A 27888-nucleotide genomic window follows, 5' to 3' on the forward strand; every position below is an offset into this window, starting at 1 on the left:
TTTTCTCCAGTTAATAGACTGATGAGAAGCTCTATTTTCACTCTGTTGTGCAATAAGCCTCTGTGTAGATAGCTCCATTATCAAGTCAAGGGTGTGTTTTCCAGTTAGCAGAAAACCACTGGAAAATTGGTGGTTTTATGAATAGAAATAATATGTCTTTCTAGAATGAAGTATTGTTCATCAAGTACTGCATAATCCAAATGAGATTGTAGAATTGTTGCAAGAAGTCTGTAACTTTCTACAGTTTAGGCTGTTTTCTGTTTAGAGTTGATTTGATAATTTGTGGGATTGCAGGTTCTTTTTTTGCTTTGTCAAAGGATTGTGAACTGCAGCTATGTACATAGGTTTTAAATATTGCCTATTGTGGAAAAATACGAACTGTTCTAATTTTACTGAAAAAGAATACAGCTTTTTTTTTTTTATAACTACATTAAAATGTTGTCCTTTCAATTGGGTGGTAATAGACTGAATATAAACAGTTTGTCCTCCACATTCATCATTCATCCTGTTACTGTTTATTCTTTTCTCTTCTCAAAATAGAAGCTGGTGTTTCCCTTTTCAAGCAATTTGCAGTTGTCGGGAGCATTGCTGATCAAAATAGAGCATAACACTAAGTGTTCCTTTGAGAGTCTCCTAACTTTCTAACCATGGAATAACTTCTCAAGCAAGTGATACTGCCTCTTGTTGTGTAACAGATAAGCTCATTTGAAGGGCAACGGTAATCAAGAGTTGTTGCTAGTTTTATTGGGTCTCCCCATCCCTCCATCCCTCTCCTCAGAAACTGCTGTTAACTGGCCTTCCAGTTTGCCTTGTCAAGAGTTGTGCAGTAAAGAATTAAATGCACCAAGGATAAGAGTGTTCTCTGGAACTTCAAGCCCAGTTCAGGATTGAGAAGACAGCATGATTTGAAAGGAGATTGGTCTGCATGTTCTTGGAAATGAACCTTTGATTCTACATACATGTGGGATTCAAAATAAACGAACTTGCACCGTGTATCGGTGGGATGATCTTGAATTTCTGGGATGGTTTGTTGATGGCACAGCAAATCAAATTTTTGGTCAATGCCATTTGTTTTGTTGCTTTTTGAGCTTTCTTTGTTTCTCATTCTAATGCCTTAAAAAAACTGTTGGTTATAATCACATAGAGTATGAATGTGTCTTTCGAATTGCTAAACTGTTGAGTTTAGTAATTCTATGAAACTAAATGCTGTGCATCTGTCCTTCTAGAAAGGCATCTGCTTTCTTGGTTGCTTCTTTCAGATTTACAGCTTACTAACTGGGAAAGTTGTAAATTTTAAAAGTTCTGTGAACTTTTCTTGGGACATCTTGGAGGTTTTATTTAGTCGAAGCTGCAGAGTTACCAGAGCTAGCTTTGCCTGCTAGTGAGCCATCACATTCTGACCTCATGTGATAAATGCAAGGCCATGGAAACAGAACATTTAATTGCTCTTCTGACTTTAGCATTATTTTTAAAGTTGGGAGAGCCTGTGTTGTCTGGAATGCTGCTGAAGAGAGTGTTGAGAACCAGTTACTTGTTTTGATCACTGGTTTTGGGTTTGGTTTTTTTTTCATACCAGTAATGCTCTGAAAGGGTTCTGCAACCATTTTTTATAAAATTTGGACTGAATAAAATAGGCTGGTGGGGAGGAGCAGAGAAGTGAATATGGTTTTCAAAATCAGAGTTCTGCCTTCTCTCTTTTATTTTTTCCAAAGGAAATTGAATACTCATTTGTTCTTAAAAGGGATAAACTCTGGCTGTTTTCAATAATCAATCAGTTTACATCAGTGTATAAACGCAGTAAAATTTTAAAACAATTGCAAGCAGGGCAGTGCGATTTCCCTGCTGGGTGTTCATAGCCAACACAATGCGGCTGCACTTCAATCAGGATGACTCTGAGTCTCAGAAGTGACAGAGAACACAGTGGTTATGTGTTATCTGTATGCTGTTGCCCTACTGTGTGCATCGGTGGGGAAGAAATCTCTTAAAAGGGATGGGGAGCTGGGATAATATTGATACTGATTGGATTAGACATTGTTCATGTCTGATCTTTAGTTAAGAAGCTGTTGAGTTCCTCTGCTGTTGATTGGACTTGATATTTCAGGTTCCTTTTTCCTTTGTAGTAGCATTAATAATGGCTTCAGGATGGAAATGTCTAGATGAAAATCTTTCTACTCATATTCCTCAAAATATATTTTTGGGACAATATTTTTAAAAAATTTGTACATAGACTTTTTATGGCTTTGATCTTTGACTGGATGTGGGGCTGGTTTTGTGAGGCAATGTGCATAACTTGAGAAGTTCTCTACCCCAGAGAACTTATGACTTAAACAGAGCCCACTAACATCAAACTTTCCAAGTGATCAAATGGTTTGGTACAGTGCCACTTAAAATAGACATGGTTATGGGGAACCAATGAGTTGCAGAGAAGAAAACAAGCACTTTGCATTCTAGACATTTTTCTTCTGTTTTCAATAACTAACCTGTCAGGCTTTCATGATACTATTCCTAGTGTTTTTAAAGATGACAGAGAGGAGGACTTGGCAAGTTAGGAAGTGAGATAGGAGTGATACTGAGACTTCATTTCTTAACAAATAATCCCCCTCAAGCTGTATAAACTTTCTTGAGTTAAATATTGTCGAAAACAAAGATACTACATTTTCAGTGAAACATTCATAATAACAATTGTCTGTGTCTTTGCTGTCGAAGATCCTCACTAAAACCACCAACTGGTTTAAATTTTCCTTATTACTTTCATCAGAACAGACTTCCTCCAAAAAGAAAAATAAAGCCATCTCTTTCCTGACTTGGGGAAAAAAAAGGCCGTGCAGAATAACAATAAAAAGGCTGAATTTTTGTGCATGTTTTTGAGTTCATCTGAAGCTGAGTTGTAGATTCTGACTGAGCTCCTTGGCCTGCACGTTCCTTCTTCGTCCCCCAGCTTTATATTCTGAGCATGACGTCATATGGTATGGAATATCCCTTTGGCCAGTTTGGGTCAGCTGTCCTGGCTATACTCCCTCCCAGCTTCTTGTGCACCTCCTTGCTGGCAGAGTATGGGAAGCTGAAAAGTCCTTCACTTAGTATAAACACTGCTTAAACATCAGTGTGTTACCACATTATTCTCACACTAAATCCAAAACACAGCACTATACCTGCTACTAGGAAGAAAATTAACTCTATCCCAGCTGAAACTAGGACAAATACATAAACTGTTGTCAGAGATGTACTTCACTTTGGCCCATGCAGTGGCACACGCTCTCCAGTGAGCATGTAGCTGGAGCCAGAGTTCATGAAAAAGGCAATAGCATGTGGCAGGGCTGCCAGCATAGCAGACCTGCAACTCAGACCTCGTATAAACTGTCTTCTTTTAAAAGTGCAGGAGGTATTGATTCTGAAAGACGATATCAAGAGCTAACTCTCATATAGTATACGCAGTAACATGAATTTAAAACTAAAGGTATTTATATCACAGGCTTGAAAGCCGTAGAAGATGAAATAATATATCTGTCGTTGCTGCTCTGTTCTGTGTGTTGTTCCTTGAGTTGAGTGGCAAGTGTTTGGACCTCTGCTGGGTGCGCCTTGGAAGCAGCATCATCAAGCGAAATGATTGTATTTGAAGCTAGGAGTCAGCAGTTGACTGGTGTAGAACTCCAGCAGCTGCTGCTTGAGTTAGAAGAATTGGGGGGAGGAGTGGGAAGGGTACTGAGGTTCAAGGTGACAAACAGTAGGGGCAAATGAAAATAGCTCTTTGTGTGATGACATAAAATCCCTACTAGATTTCGGCAATCAGAGGAGAAGCTGAGGGAGCTCCATTACTTCCAGCATCTAGTGGCTTTTTCTGAAATACTGGCATTCTCCATAGCTGCCAGTGGTGTTCACAGGTGTGGCTGCTATGGTGGCATCATTGTAACTTGGCTGCTGCCTTCCCAGCCATACGTGCAGATAACTATTTTTCTTGTTTACTGCTGCATGAATAAGTAAACCTGCACTTTTAGGAGAGAAATGAAGTGGTTAACTTGGCCATCAGTCTGGCTGGTATGGTTGGGAAGGAATGTTCTGCAGGATGTCTACTTAATGTCCTCTTCTGGAAGACGCAGTTGGGCCAAATCATGCCTTTGTCTCTGTTTGAATCATGCCTCCTCCCCCCATAGCGGGTCCTTCAGAGGATCTTTACAATCTCCCTCTGCTAGAGTTTTGTAATATTCTGCATGGGGAGTGGAGGGAGGAGTTGTAGGACTCAGACCTTCACACCTTTCTCTCTCTCTCAGACTGTGGAGGGACAGCCTCAGTTGCAAGCACAGATTTAGCTCTCTCTTTGAGTATAATAGCAGAGGAGATCTGGTATGACAGAAAAGTAATCTTGTCTATGCTAAAATCTCTGCCAGTGTTACTACTGCTTCTGTGTCTTATTGTCAGATCCAACTCAACGAGGTTAATTTCCTTGCCTCTCATGACTCTCTCCCCACCTCGTTTCTTTCTGTCCGTGAATGCTAGCATCGTCCACTGAGGTCATGTCATTGTCCAACTCAATCTTGCATACAAGAGATCTAGAACTTGTGCAGGTACTGCTGGAGTATCTCTATGCTGTCATTTTGACATGTCTTTAAGCTTCCCATCCCTTTTGCATCAATCATGTTAGCTACCCTTTCAAAGCCTGTTCCCTGTCATTCAGTACTAGGACTCCAGCTTCCACCACCCACTTAGAGCTTCAGATAGTAAGAACCTTTGTCCTTTTGCTCTGGCTGCCTCTTCCAGCTAACAGCAGTCCCCACAAACTTCCACAACCCACATCATCATCTTCCTTCAAACTCTTCCTTGAATTTCTCTCTCATTGTGGTGCAGGGGAGAAGACAGTTCTGAACATCTGTCCCAGTCTTTGCCATCTAGGAGGGCACTTGGTAGGAGCATTTCAGGGTGTTGTGTCTAGTACTGTTAGCTTCCAGCCTGCTACTAAAAGGCATCAGAACTTGCCTTCTGTGTGTTGTTACTACTTCAACTTGGTGAACCAAGCTTTTAAACCATGAAGACTTAATTAGTTCTAACCCAGGTTTATGGATTGACAGAAGGTATTGTTGAAGGGCCTCTGTTTGAACTCTTAACTGTGTTGAAGACGCTATCCATATCCCATAGATACAGAACTGGGCCTGCTCTTCCCTCTGTCTTTTACTCCTTTGTCTGACGTGTGGAAGGAAGAGCGTTTTGGGTAGTGTGTGTTTTTCTCTCATGTGAAACTTCCACGTTCCTTCTGCTGTACTGCCTGCCCTGCTGATCTGGGAAAATAAATCTTCCTCTGCTGTATTCATACTCAGTTCTTTAACATCTGTAGATGCCAATAATACTAACATCTTTTTGTTTTTTTCTTCTGTAGCGTCTCCCTTTCTGCTTTTTGCCAACCGGCGGGATGTTCGACTCGTGGATGCTGGAGGCACGAAGCTGGAGTCCACAGTGGTGGTCAGTGGTTTAGAGGATGCTGCTGCGGTTGACTTCCAGTATTCACAAGGCATTGTTTTCTGGACAGATGTGAGTGAAGAAGCCATCAAGCAAACTTACATTAACCAAACTGGGAATGTGGTGCAGAATGTCATCATTTCTGGTCTGGTTTCCCCGGATGGCCTGGCATGTGATTGGATTGGGAAAAAACTTTACTGGACGGATTCAGAAACCAATAGGATAGAAGTAGCTAATCTCAATGGAACATCTAGAAAAGTCCTCTTCTGGCAAGACCTTGATCAGCCCAGGGCAATAGCTTTGGATCCTGCTCATGGGTAAATATTACTTTGACTTAAATGCTTAAATGGATACACTGATGATTTATGTTGAGTTTTTAGTTCTGAAAAAGAAACATAGCCTTTTGTTTCAGTTTACATTTTCCCAAGGTATTTTTCTCAAGATCTGTAGCTGAACATATGTTTGAGCTTAAATATTTTGTGGCAAGAAATGACAGCTCAGACATAGAGCCAAAAAGAAAAATACAGCTATTCTTAGGTGCCAAGCCAAATATTCAACCAGTATGATTGCCTAACTTATTCCATTGCAATTCTGAAAAGTAATTAATTTTCCAAGCTTTTTTTATTGTTATGTTCTCAGTTATCTTGTCTGGTAAGTTAACTTTCATTTGATATGTGATGTCTATTTAATGCATCTAGTCAGCAAGGTGTGTAAATCTGCATGAGTCGAAACAGGAATTCTCACTTGCTATGCTCTGGTAAACAAAATCAGGATATTTTTAAGTGGTGATGTTGAATAATCATGTTTGTGCTGGGAAGTAAAAGAATCCAGGTGAAACCGGGGACTCTCAATGCTGTAAGGTGACCAGGTTAGGAAGTAATAAGGGAGCACACTGGATGTGTCACTTCTAGTGCTCTTGAAAATACTTCTCTCTCTGTATGGTTCCTCCCTCCCTCTTCTATACTCCCCACCATTTCACATGTGCTATTTGCTATCTCTGTGCACAAATAGTACTGATGTGCAGTTTGGGCCCTTGTCGTGGTTTAATTTCAGTCGGCAACTAAGCACCACGCAGCCGCTCGCTCACTCCCCCCCACCCGGTGGGATGGGGGAGAGAATTGGAAGAGCACAAGTGAGAAAAACTCATGGGTTGAGATAAAAACAGTTTAATAATTGAAATAAAATGATAATAGTAATATGATAATAATAATAATACACAAAACAAGTGATGCACAGTACAATTGCTCACCACCCGCCGACCGATGCCCAGCCAGTCCCCGAGCAGCGGCCCCCCCGGCCAGCTTTCCCCAGTTTATGTGCTGAGCATGACGTCACATGGTATGGAATGTCCCTTTGGTCAGTTTGGCTGTGCCCCCTCCCAGCTTCTTGTGCACCTCCAGCCTTCTCAGTCAGTAGAGCATGGAAAACTAAAAAGTCCTTGGCTAGTGTAAGCATTACCTAGCAACAACTAAAACATCGGTGCATTATCAACTTTGTTCTCATCCTAAATCCAAAACACTGTACCAGCTACTAGAAAGGAAATTAACTCTATCCCTGCTGAAACCAGGACAGCCCTGTATTCATTGCAGTGATGACTGAAGATCTGCTGTGCTAGATGGACCCCCAGGATAAGGGGAAAAGAGAAGTGAGGTGCACTTCTCTTGTGTGCACAAATCCACACAAGTGAGGTGGTTTGCCACTAATCTGCTGCCGTTTTCACAACTCTTTCTCAGGGATCACTTTATCTTCCTCTTCTGTACGATACGTGTAGGTAGGTTTCTCATCTATAAGAAAATCTGGCGTCAACTGACATTTTCACTGAGTCTGGCCTCTTTGCAAAGGGATGCTGAGTTAATACAAGGGCTTAGGATAAACCACAAATATAAAGTAGTTTGTGGTTTATCCTGCACTGGGAGATGGACAGTCTCTTGAGAAACCACCTTCTCCAGGTGTGTGAGAAATGAAAATTGAGACTAAGCAACAGAAGGCAACTTAGGATTGCCATGTCAGCAACTGCCACACTACAGACTGGAACTTTTGTGAGGTGGTTTTTGCAGTGGTTCCTGCATAAGGCTTCCTAGATGAATGTGAGGAGTTATGGGTACATCTATGATTGATACGTAAAGGATGTACAAGTACTAAATGAAACTCTGTGTACCCAAAGAAACAAAATCCTTAGTTTTGTTGACATGTCAAATGCTGGAGCTGTCTGTATCCTTCAGATAACTGGTGGAAAGGTACAGCCATAATCAGTAAAAGAGAAAGTGGAGTGACTTTGTTGGACCAAAGGACTTTTCTAGAGGGGACCTTGTCCTCTTAATCCTGACTTCACTACAGATGCCTTTAGGTGAAAGGAATTCTTCCCATAGCAAATTGCTTATGGAAGTATTTTAAATAAATTAGCAGAAATCCTCTGTGTATCCTGACAGCAAGTAATCTATGCAGAATTAATTAATGCTGAAGACTAACTTTAGATCTAGTGTTCAGTAGTATAATTTAAAAAGGGAATATGATGTTAAATTAAGTATTTTGTAATGAGGTAGATCAGAGAGGGTAGAATGGCGCTTTCCATGAAATACCAATGCCAGGTTGACATCTCATAAGTGGATGCAGTTCCTTTTGACTATTTTCTTTAAGGTAGCCTAAATATTGGTCACAGCAATACATTTCAAACCATATTGTGTGCATATTGTCTCCTGTTTTGAAAAACTGAAGGGATTAACTGGGGATTTCTGGTAGTATATTGCTTCTATACTATAGGAAATGCAAAATTATTATTTTTAATGAAAACTGGATTAGAACAACTGGGAGAGAAATTACTGTTGGTACAGGTCACAATTTTTTGCAGCTTTTTTAAAGTAGTCAATGGTGATGGTGAAGTTGCAGTGCTTCTGTAAATCTAGTCCTTGTTTGTGTTTGGAAGAAGGAGGGATGCAGGCATGGTTTATTTTGCGTGACTTTGAAAGGCAGTTCTTTGCAGCAATACTCTGTGAAGAACAGATGTGCAGCATTTCTTAAACATACACAAAATCCAGTAAGTGTAACAACAGAAGACACCATTTTGGTGTATGTTAGGTATCTTACCTTGTTTTTGCCTTTCCGTAGTAGGTAGCCTATTCTTCCCTTCCTGGAGGACTTCTGTACTTCTAAGTATTTTTACTTCTTGCATTTACTCCTCCAGGGAAGGTGTGCAAGTATGAACAGTTAATGTGGAATGGGCTAATATAAGGAACAAGATTCATTTGCCAAAAATATAGATGTTTGCATGTGAGCTGGTCACCTTGAGACTTTCTGGTATTGGTCAACAAAATTGCTGGAGATGAGGAGAGAATGACAGTTCTTCTGACTTTTGCTCAGATCGATTCCTTGGGTTGCCAGTGCTGCTGTCCTGAACATTAGTTCAATCTACAGTTTTTTGTTTTTTTTCAATTGGGAGCAGCAGCTTTATGTGAAACACCTCTATTGGTTTTAACTTGTGGCAGACATTTCTAATTGTTAGCCTGTTTGATTTGTATATTAATCCAGTGCAACAAAGCAACATAATAAATGGTCTGTGAAAATGCATTATGAAGATACATGTATCCTTTATAACTAACCAATTAATCCCCACTATGTTCTATTAAAATCAGCCTCCATAGAGCTGCTCTTCTGGCTAAAAGTGACAAAATCCAGTATTGCACAAGGGTCCTATTGAATTAAAGGCAGGTTTGCTCAAATAACTATCTAATATAGTAAACTTAATAAACCAAAAAATCATACGTCGTGTATATTTGTGGAATAAAACATTCAAATTTAATTTGCTTTTACAACCATTTCATTTCACATGGTAGTTCTGAAATATTTCATAGGTGCATCTGTGAAGTAGTGATCATTACATTTGATTTAGGCACAGCAGGCTCTGGGTTTGAGCTCCCCTAGAACCAGTTGTTCCTTGTTTACTGGTGTTTTCTGGGGAAGAAAGGTGGATGACAGTAGGAAAAAAGAACCCTTTAGTATCTTTTCATTTGTCTTTTTGTTAATAAGTTTTTGTGATCAGTTAGCTAATGTAGTTATTACAACTGACAGAAGAGTGAGAATTTGTGCTAAGATAGAAGAGAACAGATTAGAGCACTTAAGTTTGTGGGTTTTTTTCGGATCATGAAATCTGATTAAATTTAGACTAGGATTCTTAAAACTGGTTGATGCAGTCTTAAAATTGCTAGAAATTTGCTTTCAGTCTGGAAGAATTTCCGTAGATGTGATTTTGGCCTTTTAGCAGTTTCTTCTAGAGAGTTGGGGGAAGCTTAGAAAATGAAGAAGAAAACTTCATTAGGTATAGGCCAGTCAACTTCAGTTTCCAGAAGAAAAATGGGGCAAATAAGCAGTTTGTAAATGCTTAGCCAATACTAGTAGTACCCAAACATGGGTTTGTCAAGAATGCTCTGTGTCAAACAAATCTAATTTCCTTCTGTTGACAAAATAATGTGACCTTGGTCAGATTGGTGACACCTTCTCTTCTCTTAGCTTTAGTAAGGCTGTTCCGCAGACATGGATGGAGGACTCCATTTCATGTTGTGTTCGCAGTGGGATCTTATGCCCAGTGTCGCGTTTGCCTAATAAATAGGTTTTATACCATTTTGAGCGTGATTCTTCAAAGACATAGACTAGTTTGAGAGAATAGAGGAGAATGTATTGACTATACAGTGATCATCCCTCAGGAACATTATAGGTGTAATGACCAAGCCTTAGGGTGTGGGAGGTGGACTAGTTGGCTTCTAGAGATTCCTTTTGAAGCCTATTTTTCTGTGATTTCCGGCTGACATTCGAAAGTATGATTTTTTTTTTTGATGTTTTGGCAGGCTTGCTAAATAGTAAGTTGGATGTTTTTGGCATATTGACATTTTTAAAGAGAGCTTCATCATTTCCACACTCAACCTACCTTCCTTCTTTCAAGGCAATGCTTATCTGAAGGTTATAACTCGAAAGAGACACGCCCTTGTCATCTCCCCCAACGATAATTCAGAGCATTTCTAAAATTTCTTTCTTTTAAGGCAAGCTGTGAGAGACTATTGCAGATCATCTGTGGGTCTCTACTCTTCCCAGAGGTAGTGAAAATCATTAGTTGTACAGGATTTTCTGATGCTCTGGGGCAGTATCATAATTAACAGGCAGCTGCTTAATATGTAACATGGCATTCTTTCCCATACACCTTAAAGCTTTCTTGCTGGATTCTAGGAGTCAAAGGAGGCAGAATATGTGATAAACCAATTATTCTGCTTCCCTGAAATTAAGGCTAAACTAAGCAGACAGAGGAGAGTACAAAACATTTTTCTGCAAATTCACTGACATTTTATTCTGAACATCCAGATCCCAGACCTGGTGTAGGTTATGTGAAGCTGAGTTTATTTAATGGAAGACATTAGGCTAAAATTCTTGGCACTGTTTTGGATAACATTAGCATTTATATACATTCTTGCTAAGTGGACTGCTGATGGGGGATTCAGTAGCGTTGGTATTTTATTAAGTTTGAGTTTGCAGATTTTGCGTAAGTATTTCTGTGTTTTCAGGACAGCAACTTCTAACAACACTTAAGTTAGTGTATGTAAAGATTTTACTCAAACCCAACTAAAGAGATAGCTCAAATTCTGTGCAACGCAGTGAAAAGAACCTAAATATCATGAATGTTGTGTGAAGAAGCAGGAATGCATTTCAGAAGCAAGTCCTTATCGTGTATCGAGGCAAGCAAACTTCAGTTTCCTGGAAAGAAATTTTCAAAAGAATGTGTGAATGCCTAGCCAAAACAAATGAGTTAATTGTCAGTCCTGTAGGGAAGGTCTTAGATCTGAACAGCCTAGAATGTGTGTTGACAAGGGTCATTAAATCTAAATCTGAAGGCTTGCTACCTTCAACCTGTAACACAGGGCTCTGATTCTGAGAAGCTGTAGCATATCCATAATCCTCATATCTGATTTTCACTGCTAAGTGCTAATGAAGTAGTTAGTTCATATTATTAAAGCCTAGAATGTATTAGAAACATCTACGTTGGTTAATATAAATATTGAATTTGTTCCTGGTTGTGTGATGGCTGCTGCAATATCTTCTGGAGCAAGCTTACTGTTCAAGTTCAGGCTGTATTTTCTGTGGTTTGGCTTATTCAGCAGACAGTACTGCTTGAGAAGTTTCTGCCCCCTCTGTTTGCTGAAGCACAAAGAGCTGAATCACACATCTGTGAAACAGTTATTTTAAAGAAAAATAAAAATTGATTGCCTCCAAAAAAGCCATGCTCTCTTGTGAAGGTTTTTTTTTTGTGTGTATCAGAAGTCTTCATTTGGTGTAGTCACTGGGGTTGTTGAATTGGCCGTACCTGAGCTGGCATGCTAACTCTGATGGGGTTTATAGAAACGATGTTCGTGGAGGAGGAGAGCAAGGACCTTTGAATTGGTTTGACTGGCCGAAGAAAAGCTGCAAAACTCTTTCTACATTTCCTCCTTCATTTTAGTTCTTAAAATGTCTTTTGTGATGTGGTGTGGGTCTGTTGGGCAGTGGCAGTGCCAGTGGACTGGCACAGAAGCCAACTTTATTTGTGGAGCAGTCTTCCCCTTTTGGAATAGCAGAGGCTTTGGGGGAAGGAAATAAGATGCAAATTGGAAAACAGCAATAAAAAAATTATCGAGTACAAAGGATAAAGCTATTAATCATCAGTTTTGGCATTCTGCATAATGGCCATTAGTATAGAGGTTAAAACAAGTCTAATCAGGTTCTGAACAGCGTTAGGGAAGTGTGTGCCATAGCCCAGCCTTACCGTCGCTTCAGGTTGCTTATGGCAAATTAGACAAAATCTGCAAGCAGTGACTGTCATTGACCTAAGGTATATTTGGCACTGAAGGAAGGAAAGGATTGGATGACTAGATATGACAAGTGGGATATTCAAAAATGGATTTAGAAGGGAAAGCTATCAAGATTAGAAAGCTCTCAGTTCAGAGTCTAAAATTAAAAGCCTCAGATGTGCCTAGTTGTTAATCCAGCATTTCATCAGCGTCACAGCAAAACCATGAACCAGACCTATCGCTGTTATAGAATCTTAGAATCGTTAAGGTTGGAAAAGACCTCTAAGATCATCGAGTCCAACCGTCAACCCAACACCACCATGCCCACTAAACCATGTCCCTAAGCGCCTCATCTACACGTCTTTTAAATACTTCCAGGGATGGGGACTCAACCACTTCCCTGGGCAGCCTGTTCCAATGTTTCACCACTCTTTCAGTAAAGAAATTTTTATTCTTAATTTTTCTTCTTACAGAACTCACAACTGTGTTTATAGCAGCACTTAAATGAACCTGCTGATTCACCAGGACCTTGGTCCCACACAACAGTATGTTGTGTACTTAAGGTTAAGGATGTTGACTTTCTGTGTTGAAATCATTGGCATCTGTATTCTGAAGCCTGATCTGTATCAGCTGCAATAGACTAAGGCTTTGAATATTTTGATTTAAATGACTGTGAATGGTGAACTGTTTTTAACAGTGTATCACCTGATCTTATCTCCTTTGGAATAGTTGAGAGGAGGGGGAATACTGAATAAAAACCTCTGACTGTTACAAATACTGGAGAAGAAAAACATCAAACATGGTATGGGTAAAGAATATGCTTTTTAGCAACTCTTACTTTTACTCATGGCTACTCAGTTAAAATGCAGAAGATGCCCTGGTTTTGAGTGAAACATGATTATTGCTGCCTTGAAAGCTAGAGATTAGTTTATATGCTGTGTGTCTCTATTTAGTAATTAATTTCAAGTATAAAATTATTTTGAAGCTTTTGGTTAATTATTTGAAACACTGTAATGAGGATGAATATATGAATAGCACCGTTGTTTTCTTAGAATGTAAGAAAAGTACTCAACCATAAAATTGGTTACGAGTCATATCCAGTATCTTGGTATGGCTGTAATTTCTGGGAGTTGGAAAGCTTTTGATATGTTGTGTGGCCAAATAGCTGCAAATAGTCTCATGCATGAGAAACTTGAAGTTCTTGTGGGAAGTGTTATTTACTCTTAATTTTCAGATGGATGCCCTTGATGGTGACAGCCTTTCCATAAATGTTTCATCGGTCTCTTTTGCTTATTTCTCCCTTTTCCTGCTCATAGATATGACTAAAGGGCATAAATTGTTCAAAGACCATTTGATTCATTTGAAAGCAGAGCTGCCTGTTGAGAGATGGCAGAAAAAAGTGATTTACTTTTTTTTTCTCCCCAGCTGGAATTGCATGGGGAATAGGTGGAAATGTGTAGACTTCCTTAATAACCCCATTGAACTTACTCCCCTGTTAGCACTCTTTTTTTGCTACAGGTTCTGTGATTCCTCATATCCTGAGTCCTGGAGACTGAGGCTTCTTTGCCTTGTACACATTTAGTCTTCTTAAGTAGTTTGGGAATCATGGTATTCTTATCTTTTTAATTTCTGCACCATTTTTTAAGGGAACAGAAGGCTTTGTCTCAGTGCCAGTGTGTGTTGCATTGGTTTCTCAGGTGAAGTCAGGAATGTAGCTTTGGTCTTGTAGCTTTGGCTCTGGGACCAAAGAGATGGTGGAAGCTGGGATTCTCTTTGTTTAGAGGACTTGATGAGTGCAGTTTATAGCTGCACGGAGGCAGTGTGGAAATCATGGCATATACGACGTGTTGGTCTGGCTGGACTGGCACCATTCTGTTTGTCATAAATGGGTGGCTTTGGTTTAACTCAAAACATGTTTCTAATTTTTTTCATGTAAAATTAAGCAATAGTGTAAGCTGAAGTAAAAATTTTTCCACATAACTTGTTGAATATGTACTTAAACAGGGTTTTGCTTTTTAAATTGTGTTTAAAATTGTAAGTGTGCAAATGAACATGCTTAGATTGCATGTCCTGACAAACTATTGGCTGTCGTTTGAGTGTACTGTTTTCCCAAACATTGAGTTAAACTGCATCAGCACACTGGAATAGATGAAATGCATTGGCTTGAGCTAAATATTTAAGGGCAGTTGTGAGATCTGTGGGTAAGAGAGCAACCGACACCTTACTTGCACAATTGAATTACTGTTGTTCAATATGTTTGCTATACCCCTGTCCTCCGTTAAGTCAGTACAATGTGTAGACATAATTTCTTGGACTGTCCTGACACACTTTAATCCAATGTTCCTTATGGAGAGAGGAAGAAATCTAGGCTTTAGGTAGAGGTGGTTAAGTCATGACTGGGTCTACCTACCCTAGCAGAGGGTGGGAGGTATCTCACAAGAGTTCAACAGTTCATTCTGCACCCTTTGATAGGAGGATCACCTGATACTGAGTTGCTGCAGTGTGTCTTAAAATGGGTTGAACTTAGTGAGATTTGGAGTATTTTTCCCTTTCCTAAAAGAAATCATTTTTTTTGAAAGAAGAAGAGGTCTTGGGGTCAGTGAACTGAATATGAGCCAGCAATATCCCTTGCTGCAAAGAAAGCCAACAGCATCCTGGGCTTAATTAGAAGGAGTGTTGTCAGTAGATCGAGGGAGGTGAGCCTTCCCCTCTACTCAGTGCTGGTGAGGCCACCCCTGGAGTACTGTGTCCAGTTCTGGGTTCCTCAGCACAAGAGAGATGTGGACATGCTGGTGTGAGCCTAACAAAGGGCCACAAGGATGATTAAGAGATTGGAGCATCCACCATAGAAGGCAGGGCTGATTGAGTTGGGATTGTTTACCCTGGAAAAGAGAAGGCTCAGAGGATCTTATCAATGTGTATAAATACGTGATCTGAAGGAGTAAGGATGATGGAGCCAGACTCTTCTCAGTGATATCCAGTGAAAGGACTAGAGGTAATAGGCACAAACTGAAATAGGGGAAGTTCCACTTAAATGAAAGAAAATACTTCTCTGCTGAGAGCGTGATGAATCACCGGAACAGGTTGACCAGAGAGGTTGTGGAGTCTCCAATCTTAGAGATACTCAGAATGTGACTGGACAAGGTCCTGGGTAACCTGCTCTGGTTGACCCTACTTTGAGTGGTGGGGTTGCAGTAGACAATCTCCAAAGGTCCCTTCCAACCTCTGGAACTCAATGATTCTATGAAAAAGCAGCCTTTTTGGTGCAGGGCTTGTGACCTCATGAGGTCCTTTCCCTACCTTGTTTTCTGCGACTTCCCTGACCACCCTAGAGTGGTGGTATAATGCTGAATCGCTTGTGAAGTGCTTTCAATGTGAAATAATTTCTTCATATATAGTATTTCTTCATCTCTCCTCAGAAATGTCTGGGAAGAAAAAGTTATATTGCGTTGTCTCTTCTACTATCTAGTGACCATGAGGAGCAGTTATAAGGGCTCATTTTATCTTTTTATATTTGTTTTTCTGTTTTCTGTAGAGTTTTTGCATACGAATGTGCTGGCAATTCTTTTAGAGGGGAAAGTGCATAACACACAAAGCATGTGGCAACTCCTTTTTTTTCCCCAGGAAATCCTACCAGTGCAGTTTCTTTTTCTCAACATATCAGAGGTATTTGCAGTAATATTGAATTCCAAGTTGAAAATTCTCTTCCTAACCCCCCTGAATTGTGTTGCAAGTATCCCCTTACTGCTGCCCTCCTTCTCTAGCTTAATGTGTTTGGAAATCTTCTTGAGTCCCTCTCTCTGAGGATTCTTCAGCTTTGTGGTGTCATGTAGCCTGACTTTTTAACAGGCTGTTGAAGTTGTATTGAATGCATGCTTGTTTACCTTTGAGAAATCACTAGGGTGCCTTACTCCTTTCCATACGGGTGAGCAGGGAAAGATGTGCTCTTTCCTTGCAAGTACTTCATTGCAATAATATTTGAGCATCCATCAGTTGACAGGCAATTATGTTTTTCCTCTTTGTTCTCAGTTGCCAAATAGTATACTATATGTAATATGTAATGTATATATTTTAAAAGAATAAACCTGTCAGAATAAAAGACATTGTAGGAAAACTGTAGTGGAGAAGGGTGGTTCTTGGGGGTTTTGTTTGCTTTGCTTTAAATACATGTCTTTTGAATACAGCGTGATTAGTTGTGATGGTTACCTGCTGAGGCGTATTTTTGGGTTTGATGTAATGTTTTTTGTCAAGAACATCCAGGTCTCAAAGTTCAGTGCTTGAAAAAAAGAAAAAAAAAAAAGAGGTAATTTGAGCAAGTAATCTGCAGCTTAATGCTATGCAAGATAGCCATTCTTTTCCCTTCTGTAAACAACTGGTGCTATTTAATTTCACAGTTGAGTTTTTGTAACTTTAAAGGTGGGATGGGGGAAGTAAGTTTTAAACATGCAGGAATCTAAACTTCATAGCAATTTCCTGTAAACTCCTGTTTTGTGCCCTGGGCTTGTAAAAGTTTGAGAACATTGTTGAAATTGGAGAATTTTGTGCTGATTTACATCATCTGTACAACCGGCCCCTTTTGTGTAAGCAGGTTATGTAAGGTTTGGCACCCGTACTGCATTTCGGGAGGTGGAAAAAGTGTTTGGGTAGTGTTGGCCGCTTTTTATTATGTCCATGATAACTGCCAGCACAGATGGCTGATTGGCTGCTCTTTGAGGGCATGGCCATGATTTCTAATCTTTGCAAAAATGATGACAAGAGAGATTAAGCGCCAGGAAATAAGAAATGACCTGCAGCTTTAAAACTGAGGGGAAATAAGGTCTTCGTCCTGTTTTTGCTCCTGCACCTGGAGTTTTAAAATGAGTTAAGCAGGCAAGAAAAAAAGACCTCTGGGGTGTAGTTTACCAACTTTAAAATCTGTTTATTTTTGCAAGGTGGCTTTCAGTCCCATCCTTCTGATAGTACTGAAGCACCATTTAAGCCCTGATTCAATGTGGTAATTAAGTATGTGCCAAAACCCAGTGACTGCAGTTGAACTGCATTTGTTTAATTCCCTTCTGACTAGACAGCTTGGTAGCGAAGCTTGCAGCTACTGTGCTTACTAATACAGCAGTAACTGAATTTTAGAAACTCTGTTGAGTCCAGTACTTCTGGCTACTGGATGATGGACTGGATGGACTGTTAGTGGTTGTGTGTTCAGAAAGAAGTATACATTTATATCTTCTCCCTGATGAAGCTTTGGCTTTTGCTCTGCTTTGTTCCTGCTGGTTTCTTTGGTGTAGCAAAGTGCAATTCAGTTTAGGGACAGAATTGGTGCAATTGTTGCGAAACTATTATTAGATGTTAATCTCTCCTCCCCCCTGCCTGCCCTTCCTTTTTGCCTTGAAAGTCTAGAGTTAAAGGTTAAAAGCCAGTAAGGGAGAAGACACTTAAGCATCTCTGAAGAACTGAATAAAGTAACCCAAGAGTTTGTCCCAGGGCTGCTTTTTGTTCAGTGCTTCTCTAGTGCTGTTTGGTTGGGTTTTTTTAAGAGTATTGATTTGTGATAGCTGCTTAGCAGTGAATTTTGCTCACAATGGCGCTTTATTTTTTTAATTAGCTCTTTAGGAATTGATGTTTTCATTCTCTTTTATAGCCTCAGTGTTGTTACACTTTTATTGACCTGTTGCAATCCAGGTGGGATATAAAACTCCTGGGATGCCAAATCTCAGTCCTAAAAATCTAATCAATCTAATGTATACTAAGATACCAAATACTGGTTTTGATATTTTTAGCTCCTGACAGTTGTTATGGTATGCTCTGGCCCAGGGATATTTAAAACTGTGTAATTTACATTTAAAAACACCACCAACAACAAAATCAAGCAAACAAAAAACTACCCAAATATGTGTGTTAGGCTCTTCAATATTATTCAGTCTATTTCTTTTCAACAGGCTTCCAAAATAGGGAGTGTTTAATAGCACAGGTAGTACTGGACTGAAATTCTTTGTGTATTCTACTGAATTTTCCTGAAACCTTATCTGGGCTAAATAGCCAGGTTTTTTTATAGTGAAATTAAAACGATAGGGATTGTTAATGTACTGGACACCAGCAAAAAAGGTTATATTTGAAAAACAAAAAAATCAATCCCGAACCGTCAGCTGTCCCAGAAACTTTGATGATGTCTAGACTGTTTAAAAGTGCTTGTTTTTTGTTGAGGTCAATAAGAAATGTGAACTATTGAGCATGTTTTAAAAAAAAAACCAAACCCTCTTTTTTTTTCCTTCTGCAGAAATAATGTGTCAGTTACCACTCCAGGCTCCTGAATTAGGTAATCTTAACAGGTTTAAACTCTATTAATTAAGGTTAATTTAAATCAGGTTGATTTAAATCAGTTCCTCACATATAAACTGTTATGGTGCGTAGACTGATTTTTTCTCTGAGAAGCCACTTTGAGCTTTTTGCCACTTTCTCCCCCTGCCCATAAAGTCCCAACCAAAAATATCTGCTGTTTGTGTAAGAATTGATCCTGTGACCTGGGGGCATTTGGAAGATGCAAAAAGTGTAAGACATAATGGCTACTACTGGACATTACTAAAATACTTAATTTCTCCACTGTTTTTCCTGTATGGCTCTTTCTCTGATGAACCTGGCTAATGCAAGCAGATTTCAGTAGTTTTGATGGAAGACTCATTTTCTTTCTTCATGGGTTATTTCAGGGGTTAGGTACAAAGCCTTTGGCTTTCTCTTGATAACTAATCACATCAAGGAAGCTCCCCCACCCCCCTGCCCTGCCCCAAATTTTTTATCTTGTGGTGTTATTGTTCCAGTTAAGTTTGCAGTGCTGCTTTAGCTAAGCTTTTGTCATTCTTTCCATAATAACCATGGATTTTTTTTTTCTCTAGGATTTATAACTTGCCCCAAATTTTTCTGTCTTCAGCTGTTTGTACTTAATTTGGTTTGAACTAGCTTTGTCACTCAAAATAGAGGAGGGTAAAAAAAAGGAAAGTTTGACACTTTGTGCATTCTTGAAAATCCCACACAGGCATGCATTTAAAACATGACATTTTATGGCCTATTAGAGTCTGATGTGCAATGCTTTGTTGTGCCCTGTGTTGGCCAAAAAATGTCAAAACAGCCTAGATGTTACGGTGGGAGCAGAGGGATGAAGAGGACTGCCCTAGCTCATTGTAGAGTCCAAGGCCCTAATTTGTGAGTGACTTATCTGGGGGAAGTTGGAGAGTAATGCCTCTTTCTCTGGGGTTTCATAGTTTCATAGGTGGCTTCAGCTGTGTGGCTGCTGCCTTTATTTGTTCCTTCAGTTTAAGCACCGCTGCTGTGGGACCATTGGTCAGACTGATCATTTGCTAAGGTAACTGAAAGTTTTTTGTTTTTTTTTCTTGTAGGGTGCTAATGTCAGCATCAGGGCTAGGAAAGGAACCGCTCCATTTGGCAGCAGCATGGTTTTAATTAGGCTTACGTAGACCAGAGACTCCCACTCCTGCTGCAAGAACAGCTGATCTCTTCTTACAGTGATATCCAAAATCCCAGTTCAGGGTCCTAATGTCTTAAGAGATCCCCAAACCAGAGCTGATTTCCTATAATTCATGGCAATTCAGCACCTGCTGCCTGCCAAAAGGGTGGAAACCTGTTGGAAAAGGGGAGAAGGTTAAATGGAGACAAGAATTGCTTTTGGCATTCCATTGCTTGGCATGCTTTCCTGTGATGGACCACAGGGGTGCTTTGTAGCATGTAGGGGGAATGAAACCATTACTTCAGTAGGTGCTTGATTACTGCAGAGACTCAATATATTCTGATAAGTTCACCAGGAAGATCAGCTTTGTGATACTTACAGGATTGCAGAGACACCCTACAATCAGGACGAGATGGTGACAGGGTAAAAATAATCTTTTATATGTTGCGTTAAAAAAGTCCAACTGGGAGAGAAGTGCTTTGAAAGAACGCTGCCTGCATTCAGATTGTTCTACATGTTGTCTAAATGCATATTCATCCTGCTAGCCTTCCTTTGTGATACAGTTTGCTAATACTGTGTAGTTTTAGACCTTTGAATGACACAGGCATTGATGAGGATTGAGCTTGATACCTGTTAATGAGCTAAAACATAGGGATGTCATTTTCCTGTGGCAAATTAATGTGTGAAATTGAAAGTACTACTTTTGTCCAGTAGTCTCTGTGTGGCCAAGGATAAACACACATCACCTATGAAATTAGGCAACAGTTTTTTTGCGGGGGAGAGGCTGTTGAGCTGGAGCTCCTTTAGTATCATAGAAAAGCCATGAGGCCCTTGGGCTTACAGACTTCTTTTTTTTCCTTTTCTTCATCTGAATGCATTGAGCTTCAGGGCAGGCTGCAATTTTAATGGGCGGCTTGAGGAGAGGAATTTTGCTCAAGGGTAATTTTGGGGATGTTTTTTCATCCTTTTAAATTTTAACTTGCTTTTAAGGTTTAATTGGACTTAGCTAGTTTTGTCTCCTTTGTTTTTGCTTTTAAATAACTGTCATGGGATTTCTGATTTCAGTCTAAGCTCCTTTTTAGTCTGCATTCATACATTTCAATATATGAATAAGTGTGGGACTGTCATAGCCATATGATATAGCTCAAAGTCACCTTTTAATAGCCAGGTTTTTCTTAATTCAACAGTCCATCTTCTGTCCATCTTCATTCCTGTAGAGGTGGCTCAAGATGTCCTTTGAATACTTCAAGCTAGTGCAGGTGAGCCAGATCAGAGAACTGATTTGACCTGACCAAAAATGAGTATTTGGCCGGATCAGTTTCACAGTCTGATTCACCAGCTGGTTGCATAGACAGTTTCTTTTATGTCTACTTTTCTCTGGCTTCCATTGTTTGTCAATAGCTGCTTCCCCACACAGTTTGAGCTGCCACAAATTACAGCCTGACTTGTTAAGGAAAACCAAAATGAGTGGCAGTTTACATTCATAGGTTGTCCTGTGAACTGGGGCAGCTCAGCTACTGCTGCCGCTTCTTCAGGAATAGTCAGTCTGTCCTGGCTGCTGGAGCTGAGATGTTTTGGGGAAGGCATCTAGGGACGCACGTCCACTGCAGCCACTCTGAGGTGAGCCATCTCAGAAGCCTGAGGACTCATGTGTGTGGAAGCTTTACCATTTCAGCTAGAAAACTCCTTGTTTTACCCTCCGACACTCAAGTGTATGTGTATTGTGATACAAGTGAGTCATTGCTATCTGTCTGTCTATCTATCTATATTTTTACCTATATTCCCCTCTCCAGTGGGATAAACATGCTAACAATGATACATGCTGCTATGATCAGAATGGTCTAAATAGGTGCTGTGGCTGCACTGGAACTGGAGGTACAGCTGAATCGGGGTGCAGTATGTATATGGAGATCAGAGCATTTTAAGCTTAAGTGAGTTGTGAGGGATATGTGCTGGGGATAACTGTACAGTTGCCTGTTCTTCCTTGGCTGAAATGATGGCCCCAGCTGCACGTGCAGCAGCTACAGAGCTACTGCAGTTTACAGGAGCATCTTTTGTTGTGAAGGGAAGAACAACCTGCTGAGGAACATGACAGCAATTACAAATATAATCCCCCCTTCGTTCCCAAAGTGGGTGGCATTCTCTTTGATAAAAGAAACCATGAAGCTTTTTTCCTCCGTGTGTGTTCACAGTGCACATTCATTTACTTCCTTTGTGGTTCCTAGCATGGTTGCATAGCCAGTGCTGTCTTCTTCAGGGCATCTGAGGGTCTGGGATAATCCAGGTTCTGAAAAGTCTGGCTAAGCATGGGCTCTGCAAGACTAAATAGATACCTCTTTACCATGCTTTTCTGGAGCTCCAGTGGTAGCAGGACTTAGCTTAGATGTAGCTCAGTGCCCTTACCCAGCTGGTGCCCATCCGGCACTGCTGTTGGTCTAATATAGCGCAATGAACCTGGAGTGCTGGAGAGTCCAGTGCACAGACACCTAATTTTGTTTGAGGGCTCACTTAGGTCAAAGGCTTCCTGACACAGACCATGCCCGAAATGGCTGTATTGGCATTGGGAAAGCAGTATCGTTTCTCTGACTGGCCTGAGGTAGCAGTGCAAGGGGTCGGCTATGTTGTGTTTGCACCCCTGACATGCCAAATTTGCAACCTGGATATATTACACTGGGTAATGTTTGCCAGCTGGGAACTGACTGTCCTCTTCTGATCAGACAATTTCTCTCCTAACTGTACAGTCTCAACTTTTCATGCAGATGTTGTGTGATTTGCCACATTTTGATCTGGTCCTTTCCAATTGATAAGTGCAGTTAATGTCTCTATTCAGGCTACTTAAATAGGTGGAGTGACAGGGAAACTGGGACGTGAATGGGAGGGGAAAAAAAGCACCCAAAAATTTAATCTAATGTCATTCTAAGTCTACATGGATTCATGTTTTATTTATTGACAGAAACAAATTTCAGGGCACTTGATTTTATTCTTTTCTGTGTACAGACTTGGAAAAGGAAGCTCAGCTATGCTCATTGCCTGCTTGGATAGGTAATTAGTTGCTTCAGAATGTGATTTAGGATATTAACTTGTAGTAACTGGTCACACAAGGATGATACTCACTTGTAAATGCTTATGACAATCAGGTGCTGCCCAACATTGAAAAAGAATGGTAATACTTTATGCAGAGGCAATGCTTGTGAGAGATGCTCTCATGAAGGACTTTTTTTGCACCCTCTGGAACTGTGGTTTGATTTATGTTAATAAGTATGTTAATAAATTAATAAGTATGTTAAAGTTTTGGGGATATACATTTGTGTATATACACCACTCTATGTATATACACTTACGGGCTTTGCAAAGAGTTGCTATCCCTTCTGTTCCTAAAGCTAACCAGCATGTATTGTGATTTAATTTGTGTGTGTCTCTGCTTTCTTTTTCAGATACATGTATTGGACTGACTGGGGTGAAACACCCAGAATAGAACGGGCAGGAATGGACAGTAGTACGCGAAAAATAATTGTTGATTCAGATATTTATTGGCCAAATGGACTCACGATAGATCTTGATGAGCAGAAACTTTACTGGGCTGATGCAAAACTGAGTTTCATTCATAGGGCAAATCTTGATGGTTCCTTTAGGTAAGTTTCCTTTAGTCAATAATATGGTGTAAGTTATTTCTCACCTCCTGTGTTCATGTTGAACTGACGCATTTTTTTTCAGTAATCTAGAATAATGCCAATACCTTATTGTTCTTTTTAAATGCAATTGTTAATAGCCTTGCAAGAAGTAAAATAGCCTCACATCCTATAAAACTGGTTTTAAAAGTAAAACTATTTGTATCAGTATTTCACTATAGACTGTTTATAGCCTTCTTGTACAGCAGGATTTTTCATTTTTAGGCTTATGTTTGTCTTGAAAATAGTTGGAGATGCTTATCCTTGGCCCTGGGCAATCTAACATTTAACTAGTTAGTGGGATTTTACAGTATTGTTACTGTATTTTTTTTTCAACAGGAAATATACATTGAGACACACTTGTCCTTGGCCCCATCCAAAGATGACCTTTGTGTCATGCCTATAAGTTAACTAAATTCAGCTTATTTCAGACTGTGAGCAAGCAGGAAGCAGATTTTCCTAAAGCTTGATAGAAAGCACGGTATGAAAGCTTTGGTTGGTGGCTTCTGTCCAAGTGTGCTGTTGAGTTTTGGCTTTTGTAGACACAGAGAAGTGACACTTCAGACAGGGCAGACCTAGACATTTGAGATTGCACCTTCAACTCTATGCAGTGTTCAATGGGCAGGTTGTGTTGGTCCTGAAGGGTGAGTGTCATCTGCCAGTGAAATGTCTTGCCGAGGAGGCAAGTCTCTGCGTTCTGGTCTGGCTTTGGTCTTCAGATAGTTTAAAATGACATTTTCATTTTTGTAATTTCATAACATTTTAAATGTCTGTGTTATGAAATCATTTTGCTTTGGTAAAAAGTTGGAGGAGTTTTATTTTATGCTTATCTGTGTAATAGAATAATATGCATTCCCCCAAAAAACCACTGCATTTTCCGTGGTGTTTTTCAGGTTTTTTTACCGAGGTGCATTCTGTGCCTGATTTTCACACTCATAAAAGAGGAATAACAATATTGACATCCTTTATAAAACACTCTTAAGTTCCTTTGAGAGCTCTATGTAAGAGCTAGATAATGGTGGCATTGTATTAAGTGACAAGTACTGACTGACAGCCAGAAGTATAGGCAAGGGAAAAGGCCTTTACGGAAGGGAATGGTAGCTCAAAGGCTGGGTGCAGGTTCATAGACAGAAAGAAAATGCTTTCTCAGAATTCAAAATCTAAGAGAGATTTTCATACAATACAACATGAATATATTTCTCTGATTTGGGCACGAGTGGCAGAGGGTAAGGTTTCCAGGCTGATTCTGCAGTTATCATGGACATACAAATTGTATAAACTTTACTTGCATGTATGTGTAAAAACTTTGTAATTGTAAGTAGAATTTATTTTGCTCATTTTAAGGTAGAGAAAGGCCACCTGAAAGGGAGCAAGCCTTTGAATACACTAATTCCAGCAATCTGTCCAAATTACTGTGTGATAGATTAATGCATGTTCACCACCTCCCAAGCAGTTTTCTATTGAACAGTATTTTAGGAAAAATTAATGTATTTTGCGTTTAAAAAAAAATTTAGCTCACTGGTGTACACTTCTTAGATATTTTACTCAACTGCTGGAGGGAGTAAATGCACACTTGATGTCAGGCTGTTCCTATGCAGGATGCATTCTGGAAATTCCTTGTGTCTAACTGCATGTGGACTTTTAGGTGTTGTCCAATATAATAGCTTGATGTCATTTAGCTGTGTATATTTTATATTGTTACCATATGATAAAACTTCCTTCTTAAAATGTTATGCATATTAATAAAATGCCATGAGTATTGATCTTAATTTTAACTCTTTTAAAATGAAAAATTTTTTTTTTTTCCCCTTCCACTGATCAATGTTGAAACAGAAGTCTGTGAAGCTGGGACTTTTAGGTTCTGGTGCCAAGGTAGACTTCAATAATGGTTCAAACTAGGTGACAACTTTGGAGGTTGCTTCTGTTCCTTAAACATAGAGCAAAATAAGTTTCAACCAGACTTGTCAATAAAGAAATCTGATGGTGTTTCAAATGCTTCTACCCCTCCCGTCCCAGAATCACTTCAGAATTCAAATAAAAAGGAAATTTGCATTCCACATGGTGTATTAATGTTACTGGAACAATCTGCCTGTTGCATCTTAGCAAGCTTCAGTTTGCAAGCACATCAGCTGGAACTGTTTCAAGGGATGTAATTACAGAAGGAGAGACTTGGTATCTAAGAATGGTGGAAATAGGGGCAATATATAGTGGAAAACAGCTGCTACAATACTAGAATACAGCCACTGCTGTTACTAGTAAAGAAGCAACAGCAAAGGTGAGAGTGGAAAGAGAAAGTGAAATCAGTATTTCTATTTTTTCTATCTTGTTTTATGGTGAGAGAAGTAGTGATAATTTGAAGGATAGAAATTTTAGAGCAGTTTCAATTTTATCTCTAGAACAGAAAGAAGAATAATAATTTTTTCTTTTTTCCACATTACCTGCTTTGTACATGTATATGCAAATACTTGTTTGCATGTGTCAGTCTGTTTTAAACTCGTCCATGTCTGAATACATATGAAGAATTTTGGGGGTACTTTTTATATTTCCCCCCCACCCCTCACCCTGTAAAATGCAAATGCTACCTCTGCTGCTCAAAATGAAACAGAATCCTTTCCCTGCCAAATGTTAGCTGGTTTTTGTTTTTTCTTTATCTTTTCAATGGAAACAATTTAAATGCAGATCTGAATATAGGTATAAGAAAAATATGTTCCTCACTTTCCTTCAGGATGATGCTGAGACTTCAGCTTTCTCAAAGTTGTATGATGAAAAATTTTGCATACTGGTTTGCTGTGTCAGAACACTGGTTTGGAAGGTGTGTGTATGCCTTTGTGTTTGTGTATATGTAAAATGCATGAATTTTGTGAAAACTGAGTTCATATTGTTTTGACTGAGGAATTGTCAAGTGTGTTTTCCACTGACTTAGTAAATGTCTCCAAAACCACTGAATATAAATTATACAAATTTATTGCAATATGTATAAATTTGGGGATCCTGTGAGTTTAGAAAACGTTGGAAATGTCATGTGTTTTGTGGCTTTCAGTTCAGCTGATAACCAATGTGAAAATGTATGCATTCCCAGAAGAGGTGTGGCTGAATGAGGTCATTGAAAAACATCTGAAATGTTTCTGATTTATATTAATTATAAATATTTAGTCTTAGAAAAAATATAACTGACCCTTGCTCTACATTTAAAAAGATAATCTGAAAAATATTTGTTTCTGCTGCTGACCAAGTTAAGAGGGGTAATTTAAAGAGACTCTCGGGTCATTTCTTCCTTTTCCTGCTACAAGAGAGGACTGAGTGCAACTGAAGTCCTGGGCAAAGATATCATATATTGCATAGGGGGATAAAAAAAGTAACGCTTTAATTGGAGGAGCACTCTTTGGACCTGTGTTTCCTCCAAAAGGCAATTGATTTTGGCTATTTGCACAGCCCTGTTAAGGAACTTCGGTGTGGCCTTTCAGAGGTCAGCGTGGAGCTGAATCAGATACCGTGTTGCTATGAAACCCAGTATATTTGTGTCCTTATTGCTATGAAGGGGCAAGTCTTGTTTTACATTTTTCAGTCTGATTATCACTTTTATCATCAGGTAATGACCTGATGGTAACTCTTGATCCAGTGAATTTGTTAAAAGATGATGATTCCTATATGAGTTTTTACAAAGCCAGATTTTTTTTTCTGAGTGGTTACAAGTGGAAGCAATGCATTTTTAATCCTTGCTCTTTCTTTCATCTAGGCAAAAAGTTGTTGAAGGTAGTCTTACTCATCCCTTTGCACTGACATTGTCTGGGGACACTTTGTATTGGACGGACTGGCAAACACGCTCCATTCATGCCTGTAACAAAAGGACGGGAGAGAAAAGGAGAGAAATATTGTCTGCCCTATATTCGCCGATGGACATCCAGGTCTTAAGTCCAGACCGGCAGCCATACTGTATGTTTTACTTTTCCCTGATACTTTTTGCATGACTGTTACTTATCTATCATAAAAATGGTTAGTGTGAAGTTGTAAGGTTTTGAATGCTTGTCGGGGGATTGGTTGCTACAGCTATAAGTACCCAAATCCTGTACCTTTCTTTGAAAATTCCAGCCTGAATTGGTATGAGCTCACTCATCATCCCAGTTGGTAACAAAATCCAAAATCCAGTGCAGTACTTCAGTGACATCTTTTGATTTGGAATATCTGAATGAGAATGATAAAGACTCACCTGGCATCTTTTTAACACCATTATTTTAAAGAGAACTGAAAAAAATGCTTATCATTACTTTTTTTTAAGTAGAATTACCACAAAATGTGTAATGTTCACATTGTACTTATAAGTGCGGTTTTTGCAGTCCAGACTTGATAATTTTTATCTTCCATATGTAATAAATGGTTTATGAATGTTTCAATATGGAAGGGATTTAGTTCTGAGCTTTTATATGAAACATATACGTGCCTCTTTTTTCTTTATGTATGATGCTGCTTCAAAGGAAGGCAGGTGTAAAGAATTGAGAATTGAATGAGGCTGTAAATA

The 27888-nt window shown here is 39.4% G+C and overlaps 1 protein-coding gene across 4 annotated transcripts in view; it reads left to right on the plus strand.

Annotated features, from left to right (window-relative positions):
* The window catches only part of LRP5 (LDL receptor related protein 5), a 161145-nt gene that overhangs the window by 29775 nt on the left and 103482 nt on the right, over nucleotides 1-27888 (plus strand). For 3 of the 4 annotated variants that reach the window (XM_076344307.1, XM_076344308.1, XM_076344309.1), the window contains exons 2-4: nucleotides 5369-5765; nucleotides 23139-23336; nucleotides 27109-27305. In XM_076344307.1, the coding sequence (XP_076200422.1) occupies nucleotides 5369-5765; nucleotides 23139-23336; nucleotides 27109-27305 (792 nt within the window). Of the gene's footprint in view, nucleotides 1-5368; nucleotides 5766-18521; nucleotides 18562-23138; nucleotides 23337-27108; nucleotides 27306-27888 lie in introns of those variants that run through there. The other variant, XM_076344310.1, reaches the window with a different exon arrangement.

The sequence above is a fragment of the Aptenodytes patagonicus genome, chromosome 7, assembly GCF_965638725.1.
Source record: "Aptenodytes patagonicus chromosome 7, bAptPat1.pri.cur, whole genome shotgun sequence".
Taxonomy (NCBI): Eukaryota; Metazoa; Chordata; class Aves; order Sphenisciformes; family Spheniscidae; genus Aptenodytes; species Aptenodytes patagonicus.